Source organism: Enoplosus armatus, chromosome 6, assembly GCF_043641665.1.
Source record: "Enoplosus armatus isolate fEnoArm2 chromosome 6, fEnoArm2.hap1, whole genome shotgun sequence".
In the NCBI taxonomy this organism is placed as follows: Eukaryota; Metazoa; Chordata; class Actinopteri; order Centrarchiformes; family Enoplosidae; genus Enoplosus; species Enoplosus armatus.
This window is the reverse complement of record NC_092185.1, coordinates 11,666,958-11,676,998: the sequence shown is the minus strand read 5'-3', so window position 1 is coordinate 11,676,998 and position 10,041 is coordinate 11,666,958. Positions and strand designations below refer to the sequence as shown.

At 40.3% G+C, this 10,041-nt stretch overlaps 1 protein-coding gene across 2 annotated transcripts; it reads left to right on the top strand.

Moving 5' to 3' along the window:
• Positions 1-5,982: 5,982 nt before the first annotated feature.
• On the top strand, positions 5,983-8,631 carry snapc5 (small nuclear RNA activating complex, polypeptide 5). Of its 2 annotated transcripts, none has more exons than XM_070906723.1 (4): positions 5,983-6,053; positions 6,612-6,739; positions 6,834-6,914; positions 8,010-8,631. In XM_070906723.1, the coding sequence occupies exons 2-4, from the start codon at positions 6,650-6,652 to the stop codon at positions 8,202-8,204; spliced, it is 366 nt and encodes a 121-aa protein (XP_070762824.1). In that variant the 5' UTR covers positions 5,983-6,053; positions 6,612-6,649; the 3' UTR covers positions 8,205-8,631. The 2 variants fall into 2 exon arrangements, with proteins under 2 accessions (XP_070762824.1, XP_070762823.1); XM_070906722.1 differs by having other exon boundaries at positions 5,994-6,089.
• Positions 8,632-10,041: the final 1,410 nt, after the last annotated feature.

Here is a 10,041-nt window from a genome sequence, read left to right as displayed (position 1 = left end):
GAGGGCTTGGTTAATGAGTGTATGGAAATCAGGAGAAAAAGCAGGATTGCAGTACCTGTGCTATGGTCTTTCCATGAGGAATGTGAGGAATGCCCAAACCTCTGTAGTCAATATTTGCTTTAGATGAAATGATAAGAACAGCTCAGTCTCTCACCAACTACAACTGGGATGCCAGCCAAAATGTTTTGCCCAAAGGAACACACTCTAACCTGCAAATTAACCAGCCAAATGTTCGACTTGCATTACCTTCAGAACACAACACATAGTCCCACACAGACAAATATTGATTACACTGTTACCTAGCCGATGCTATGTCATGATCACACAGCCAGTCCTATGGGAGTAATCTGACCTTGTGTTGTCATTTGACCTTTGTCCTTGGCATTAGCACCTCAGACCTCCCTTGGCCCAGTGCTGTACTGAGTCTTATTTTACAACCCTGTCATGTTTCACTCTTTTGGCTTGTGGTGAATGGGGTCAAAAGGATTTGTTTATTTTCACCTTTCTCCAAAACTTCTTTCACCACTTTTGTAGCCAGGCAGTCGGATATTTGAGACTGAAAAGGATCACGAAAAGAGAAAAATGAGCCTGCAGACTTACTAATAATGAATCATTATGAAAAGAAAAAACAGCAGAAAAGGAAAACAGTGGATTTCCTTCTGGCTGGTCTGACATTACAAGGATGTTTAACTTAAGGTACCAAGGGAGGTGAACTGCACACACCAATACACCAGGCTCAGGAGAGCGAGGGAGTGAGCAAGAAAGAAAGAGAGAGAGAGGAAAGGGGAAAATGTAATTAATCACACTACAGTCAGTGGGCCTGGTGTGGTGGAGGTGTTCTTGAGTTCTGGGTTTGTTTGTCGGTCTTGAGAGAAAGGCCAGTGGAACAGGAACACTGTGTACGGGTGGTCAATTAGTTTACAAATTTCAGCTGTGACAGAGGCATTCTCCTCAGCCCCGGCCTCAAACTACCTCCTGCCATCCTCGACCAAACCACATCATATCAGGGCCCAAACCTCATGCTGTGATCTGAGGCATTCCCCGGACTGCAACATAAAGAAGCTCACTCGATTTAGCCCAACCTAAATCAACAGCCTTTTACTGTGGTTACATTGGATTGCCTTACATCCAGGATCTGCCAGCTCTTTTAGCCTCTTTTCAGTTTTCCATGCGTCCGACGTACTTCTGAGAACCAGACCTCCACCACTCTGTCGCTCTGCTTTTTGACTTCCCCGGGATCACAACATGTTGCACATCCTTTCCAATTTGACTGAATGTACTTATACCTGTCTGGACAGACCAGTTCAACTATAAAAACCAAATAAAAGCCACATTAGAAGACTGAAATCAAATCTGAACATGGGATAAATATGCTTTCCTGAACTTGTCGTGAATAGGGCACAGAAACAAGCATGTCTCCTGGTACGTAAGTGCTTCAGATAATAAAATGCTGATGGCAACAATGATCAGGTTTTCCAGTTGGACAAGTGAGTAATGCTTGGCTTTTACTACACTCGCTTGACGAATGAGGACAGCATCATAGCTGCGGTGGGCACCTAGCTATACACTTACACACGTACACATACAAGTGTTGAAAGACAAAAACCACACAGTGGATCATACCACACTGCTGTGGTTAATCTGGTGATTAACACTATTATCAATCATCTTCTGTGATGCAGTGACAGCGTGCCCACTGGGATTAAGCAGCTGACTGATTTAGTGTGAAAGGCTTCGATGTGCAAAGAACTAAGGCAAAGCTGACCATTATTCTACAACTTCACTTAGAAATAGATTATTTCTACTCACTACAATGATTACATAACATGAAAAATGATGAACACATATTTCCATCTTCTGGCACTGTTTACTGCATGCAAAGGTGCAGGGATATTTTTAACCACATAATGTGCATTTGTGCTTACATGGATCTATATCAGTACACTTAAACATCCACTTATTCACCACAAGTATGCATCCATATCTTTCTGGCTCTGTGTACGTGCAGAGGATTGTGCTGATTACAATGAATGTACTCTAATACATTTGTCACACTGTGTGTGCGTGCCAGTATGCATGAATATGTGTGTGTGGGAGTTCAGAACAGGAAATGTAAAGGTTGAGGTAGTTCCTTGGAAACAAAGGCTCCTCCACATCTCCGCATCTCCACACGAGTCCTTTCCTTTCATAGGCGCCCGAGGCTCCTGTCCACATTACTGCAACACTTAAGAGGGAACATCCTGGAGCTGCCACCCCCACCTTTCCCATCACCTTCTATAGATGGCTTGACCTACAGTGCATCAGTCATGTAAAACTTAGGTAAAAATGTTTATTATACACAAATTTCATAGTAAAGCTCTGTTAGACTGGGTGCCTTGTTCCTGAATCAGAGACAAGCAGTGCTGGCCATGGTCTGGTTTTACTCAGCTGTGACTGCAAGAGAACCCATGATTCCCCAGTGACTCCACAAACTCCTCACTGCTGTTTTACAATCTTATCTCTCTGGGCCTCACCTTACAATCTGTCCCATCATCTTCCCTCTCTCTCTCCTTCTCCATCTTTCAACATTCCTCTATTTCCACACTCTTACCCTGTTTTACTGCCACGATTGAAAATTGAGTCATAACTTCCTGACGGCACTGTTCAAAGGTCACCCCCCTCCTCTGTCTCTTTCTGTGTGTTCCCCGCCCCCTTTCCTCCTCTCACTTTTGCGAGGCCCCTCATCCAACACGCCCAGCGCTGCATTCCACAGGCGGTGGGAGCACCTTCAAACGCTGCACAAGCATAGCAGACCACCACTCGCAGCGGCACGCAGGGCAACCGAGCCCTGGCCTCAGCTGCCACCAGGCCTCAGCACTAGGCTGAAGCCCTGCCAAGGAGAGCTTTGATTGGGGAGAAATTGCAGTGTAGCAGCAACAGAGTCTGCGTGATGACAAGGAAAAAGCAACTGTGGTTCTCAAGGAGCAGAGTGATAACTGTACAGTATTAGCCACCTTCAAGCTGCTGAAACCAGCTCCAAGTAAAACCCTCATGCCACTGGGGGGCCTCTCATGTCTGTGCTGGGAGGCCGGCAGCTGCGATAGTGGGGCGCAGGCCTCAGAGCACCTTTTCGTCTGACCCCCAAATCCTTAAGGTCTCAAGTACACTGACACACAGCTCCAGTTTCACCCTCCCAAGGCTCCCTATGTGCTTGGCCCTGAAAACAATAATGTTCTTGTACATGGTCACATACCACAACACGTCAAATCTACAGTGCTGTAATGAACAGTAAATAAATCCATTAGTTGACCCGACCGACACAAATTAAATGGATTCCAATAACTTGACTATTTCCCTTGCATGTCTCCATCAGTAGCAGCAAAACAGTGGAAGCAGAGACATCAGAAACTGCTTGACTTAATTTGTTGCAAAGAATATGACTCATTTTGTATTTTGGGAAATCCTACTGGGTATTGTGTTGAAAATATTAGCGTTTGTTTTAAAGCAAGAAAAACTGTTTCAATTCACCTCTGAATATGGTGTACAATATTTTGTTGAACAGCAGTCATTAAAAGGCTCAAAACCTATTTATTTTACACACAAATATTTTACATTGCAACAAGATATAAATGTGTCTTGTAAGTCAGTGACGTACTAGATGTCTTAATTACATTTTAATTTTAAATAATTCAGATGTATGACACAGTATAGTTCAATAATTCTAGCCAAAATATTCGTACTATAAAATCTATATATTATCACATACCTGCAGAAAGGTTTACAGCAATATTGATAAAAAATACTTGATATCAAACCTGTATCAGAGACACATGGACACCCTCTTGTCAACCTGCCCTGCTGTGTTATCTGGGAGTGCTCCTGGGTCTTCAGTGGCAGGCGGCACTGTGTTGCACTGGACAGCTGCTGCTTCTCACCTGAAGCACAGGCAACATATGTATATGTATATGTATATGTGTATATGTATTTTCACAAAGTGAAACTATAGACACCAAGATCAAGATAGTAGTATAGTTCACAGATAAACTAAAAACAGTAATGTTGGCTAAATAACATCATGTAGGGTGACACGTGTGTGCATACAAAGAGGCATGTGGATTCACAGGCAGGATAGTCATTATGAACATTCACACAAGTGCCATGAGGTTACGTTAGCTATATCCCATCATGACAAAATGGTCACAGGATATTTGGAATAAAGCAATTATATAATCAGTGAAGCAGGTATGAACAATATCTTGACAAAATTTGACAAATCTGTAGTTTGAAGGATAAGATGCCTCATCACATTTTCAAGGGTCCTCACAAGGCATTACATTTCAGCACATAGTAATGGCCAATGCTGTTGAAATTACTGTCTAGCACACCAATAGAAGGCATGTGGTTAGGGAAATTTGAGGAACTTACATCCTACAGCAGTCCTGTTTTCATGTGTGTGAACAGAGACAGGTATGTCTCTCCTTTTGGCTGGGCTCCATTGTTAGTCTCCAGTCGTGCCTGCGTGCTGTGATTATCAATGCACACATCTGGATGGACTTAGTCAAGGAATCCAATAAAGAACCTAATGGGCTCTTCTAACATTTTTTGAAGACTGATTAAGAGCCGTTTCAGATCTTGTTCACATCAATGAGTTCCATCTGTGATCTATTTAAGTTTTCACTGAATTCGTTATCCACGTTACTTGCTCCCTTTCAGTGTAATGGAGGATTTAGGGGAGACTTGCATGCTTTGCAGGTAATGTGCAAGACTGTTGACTATTTGCTTATGGGGCAGGTCAGATACTTGAATAAACATAGAGGGCTGCTCCATCACTGTCAAACTCAGGTGTTTCTGTACCATGCAAACAATCCCAGCTTCCTTAACATGCATGACAATGCTTAAAAACTCTCACAGATACTGTCAAAAATTGTCAAAGCACGTTTGAAAACCATTGTTGTTCAAGTTTCACTCACTTTTAATCTTGCTAATCATACAGTAAAGTCGCTACTTGGAGTCACGCCAGCATGAAAGGCAAATTTACACCTTGCATATTAGCTCAGTTACACCCAGCATACAGTCTGGTGAAGTAGAAAGCAGGCCTCGCTTTTAAGGCCTATTTGCCTTCCAATACTTTGACCCTTATGTTTTATGAGGGAGACTAACACCATGAACTACATTTGTTACAAATTAGGCTTCCTAGTGCCGTAAAGTTGACACCTGCCACTTCAAACCTTTCTTTGGAAAGAAGGACGTCCATTGATAAGCGACTCGAAAGAAATAGCTGCATTTATACACGTTAATTAGCTAGGTTAGCTAACTCATGTCCACCTGGTCAAACTGACTACAGGGTAACTAAATTATTGTTAAGAATAATATATAAAAGAACTGCTGTGGTTTGTTAACACATTTAATTTAGTTACTTAACTAACGTACATCACAAAACACTGATACGTTTTCTTACCGTCAAAAAACACATTTTGTCCAAATAATTAGCAAACAATCTAACTTCCAACCCAAAGGACAAGGCCGCCATTACCGTCGCTCACCGCAAGATGTCGCTACTCGCCAGGTTCCTCCACTAGTAATGCTGCCTTTAAGTGCTTCTCGTAAGGTCGTATTCCTGGTTGTAAATAGATGTGTGAGTTGTGGATTCTTTTAATAAATCGACTGCAAGTCATAAATAAAATGAACAGCGGAACAAAAATATGATTAATATTTCTTTTTATTCTCTAATGTAAAAAGCTATATCCTTTGAATTACTTTTATGGCCAAAAGTTCCGTAAATCGGACTTTTTAACAGCAAATGACTTTCACTGTCAGACGTTTGTCAGTAATGGTTATTGCTGAACTACAGCTTTCAAGTGGTAGTAAATCTGGTAGTAAACCCTGACAGTCGTCAGTCCGAGACTAAAACTTGAAATTTCCGACAGCACTTAAAGATACAATAAGCCCGGATATGACCGCATAACCACAGGACCCAAACTTTAGCTTGTTGCAAGCTGTAGCATAACAGCTAAGCTAGCAGTACTCAAAAAGCTGTCGGAAGCACGTTATCTTGTGTATCACCGATTTCAACGGTAATATGGAGCTGTAGGCAGAATTTATAAACAGAGGTAACAGTCTCAAACTAGGTTTTACTCTTGCATGTGTGGAAATAAACATAATTAAACGTAATTTTGGGGTAAAGCTCTTTAGCCGAATTGTTTTTCCGTAGCTAGCAGTACAATGTATTTACCATTTTTTAATGTGACAATCTGTACAGCTGGATTAAACGCCGATAACAATGTGTAATAGATGCACCATTATATTGTACTATTAAATACATTTTAACTGATTAACGTTACAGTGGCTAGTTGATGAATTGTCACGTTGTTAGATTAAATCCAAAATAGGTGGGACAGGACCAGGATGAATTAGCAAACTAGCTAAATGTCCCCGTCATATTTCACACAGTTTGGACTAGTATACTTCTAAAAGTTCTCAATGAGTTTAGTGAAGAAACTTGCTGTCCGACACAAGTTATAAGGCAGGGATATTTTGACAGGTTGAGAACATTGCCACCCCCACCCTCTTTGTAATCAACAAAAAATCTTGCATGACACTGTACCCCTGACTACTGATTTCTTCCCTTTCAGTGTTTAGGAATGGTCTGACTGCAGCAGTACCAGTAAAGATGCACAGCCGTCTGCAGGAGTTGAAGAAGGAAGAGGAGACTCTCCTCAAAATCAAAGTGATGCTACAAGACCAGCTGAACAGGTTGAAGGTGAGGGAGAGGGTTCACAGTATGAGCGTACTGGGGTTTGTGTCTGTGTTTGTGGTACCTGAAGTTTACATATAATGTTTACACTCTGTTTCAGTTTGAAGAAGGGGCCTTGAAATCTATCATTAGTGCTCAAACAGAAGAAGGAGCCTCTGAACGCTCAAACCAAGAAACTGAAGTAAGTCACTATACCAGAGAGAACATCAGGGGACAACCGTGCTAAAAGCTCGGAGACAATCTGTCACATTAAGATATTCTTGATAATAGTTTTGCTTGTGTTCTTTAATTAATTCACATTTAAGTTGGTTTGTTGAAATTAAGGCTCAGAAGTTTTCATTACTATTACACTATACTACTGTACTTTTTTGCTGGGGATGTTACAGTTTGCAGACCTGAATAACCTCCCTGATTACATTTACATCCACACACAAACCAGGTTACTCTTGACAGGAAATCAGATGACATGTTTGTGTGCGTTGCTGTAATTTCATTACTTTAAAACCTCAGTTTAAATACAGTACGACTAAGGTATACAGAGCCAAGTAATCATGTATTTCTAGCAGATATGTTGCTGAATCTGCTGGGTTATTTTAAATCCCTTAATTTGTGGGAAATAGTCAGATTATTTCAGTGCTCATGAAGGCACTGACTAAAACATTTAAGGCTATTTTTGTTTTCATTAGTTCCATTTACTCAGAAAGATACATAGCCGTCTCAGGATGCTTGTTTATGTCATTCAGCAATTGAATTCAGTTTCTGCTTAGCACTAGCATTTCATGATCATGATTGAACTGTATTTCAAACATGTCTGCATGTGTCGGCTAACAGTGTTAGACTCAAATTGCTACTAATTACTTTTAAGGCACAACCAGGTATGCCCATGAAATGTTAAAATGTGCGCAGTCAGAAGTTACATTATATGACTAGAGTCATATAGGTGCTTATTGTTTTCAAAAAAGCTATTAAAAACAACAATTAGTAATACTTTTAGATGACTTCAGACCACAAATTGTAGTTAGATTAAAAAAATTGCATTTCACCAAACTGTGTGAAGAGATGCTTATGTGTCTCCAGCCAGATGTTTACTCCCACTCTGACTTGATCTTTATTTTGTATCTTCACTGTCATGAAAATATAACAGCGGCCAGAGTAACCTAAAATAACCAACTATGAAAATTAGCTGCATAATAATATTTTAAGAAGTTGCTTTTTAAGATTTGATTTAAAAGTGGGCAACATGTATATGTTTATTATTTGTTTCCTGTTGTTTTAGGTTCATATTAACCTTGATGATGAGAGCGAGATCAACCGAACCAAACTGCTACTGAATGCCGCTGTAGATTATGATATGGAGGAGGAGGAGGAGGAAGAGGAAGATGATGAGGATGAAGACGAAGAGGATGATGAAGTAGAAGACAATGAGCTTGAGTTTGTTCCTGAGGAGGATGAGGAGGAGGATGATTACTGAGATTCTCAGTGTTTCATGGGGCTTCAATATTTGCACCACTGATGAAGAACCACATGTTAACGGACATCTGTTTGTTTGTTCACCTGTTTTGTACTATCACTTAGGAAGTTTAAGTTATTTGGATGGAGTGAGTAACAGTTACAGTTTAATGATGTGTGGTGCTAACAGTGTCCTCTCCTTTGCCTGATTTAAGGCATGTCATCCGGATTTCAAATTATGTTAGTATTCATGTGTCAGATTTTGTGAGAAATGTCTCACTGAAATGCAGTAAGACGGCGTTATTAGGTGCTTATAGCTTACTAGACATATTGTGCATTTTGAGGATTAGCATTAAAATGTATGGCTGGGCCATATAAGAAGATAGTGTGTATGCATTATGTAAGAAATGATAATCGTAAGCACAAAATAAAATGTTTTGCATAGAGTTCACCTGACTGATTTGTACAATGTATACTTCTAGTTTTACGCCAACATGCTTTCCAACATACAGTAATGTTTGTCATATGTAATTAATGTTTGTTTACTTCTGGGCAATGAGAGGATAAATCTCTTTTTCAGTTTCCCTCTCAGATACTCAATTAAGGTAATACCTATATAAAATTGTCCTAAACTGACCCAGGCGAATGGGTAATGCAGTGCAAACACTTTCCACTAGCAAACCATTCAGCATTTTCTAAACAGCTAAAACAATACAGTGAGCCTCACAATAAGGCCAGCTTTCACACTGACAGCAGGGACAGCTCTGGAGAAGGGTGGTGCTACAACAGGCAACGTACAATAGAGATTGCACCAATAGATATATACGGCTTTCTACATGGTCTGCTGTTCCAGGAGAGCTCCCATTCACCCAGGGACTTGGGCTCAGCACACAAACCTGCTGCAAATGAAATCTTCATAAGGTACGCAGGTGATTGGACATCTTATTCAGTACATTTGCTTTTGTGAATCAAATTTTATGGAGTGATGGTTATTTATTTTGCACCCGTGTTTGAAAAAAATATTTGCAGGTGGAATACTGAAACTAAAATGCTAACCTGAGAAAATTAATTATTTGGGAAAAAACAATGGCAAACATGGCCAGAGATGTGTATCACCGTTAGTATTCATAACTGTCGGAACATTAGATTTCTCTAGCTTCTATTTTAGGGTAAAAACTTTTACCATATTCCTGATTTAAAGCTATCACAGTGAAATGTCTTCAATTTTGGATTATATGATAAATCCTATGTATCACACTGATTGCAGGCTTATTAGACTATAAGACTGAAATGTGATATGATGCTCCTGAACACCTGGAATTGAAATTGGAAGAGTGTTGTGTTTATTTTCTGAGAGTTGTCAGCACTCAAATCTGGAAATGAACCATGCCAATATAACATATAGCACTGCTTTTCTTATAATTGTCAAATGATGAGGTTATGAAAGTTCCCATGTTTACATTTAGTCTATATGTGTGGAAAGGTTCATCCACTGTCATGTGATTGTGCACTGTAAATACATATCAACCTCCCTAACATTAACTTTGCTTACAGAGGTGAAACCATAGTTTGTATGGGATCTGTCTGCCTCAGCAAGATGAGCTCACACTCCATTGAGTTTGAAAAGGGGTATTTGGCTCTGCAGTAGGGATGCGGGACCCCCCGTAGTCCACCACATTGGATGCTTTCAGACTGTTTGATGACAGTTTATTGTGATCACATTACACTTTTTTCGGTTTACTGATTTAGACATTCTCTTTTTGGAGAAGACGATTATGTGTTTATGGGTCTTGAGACAACATGTTGGCTCCAGACCAAGCTTGTTATTCTGATGAAGTGGTGAAGCTGACTGGTTCTCA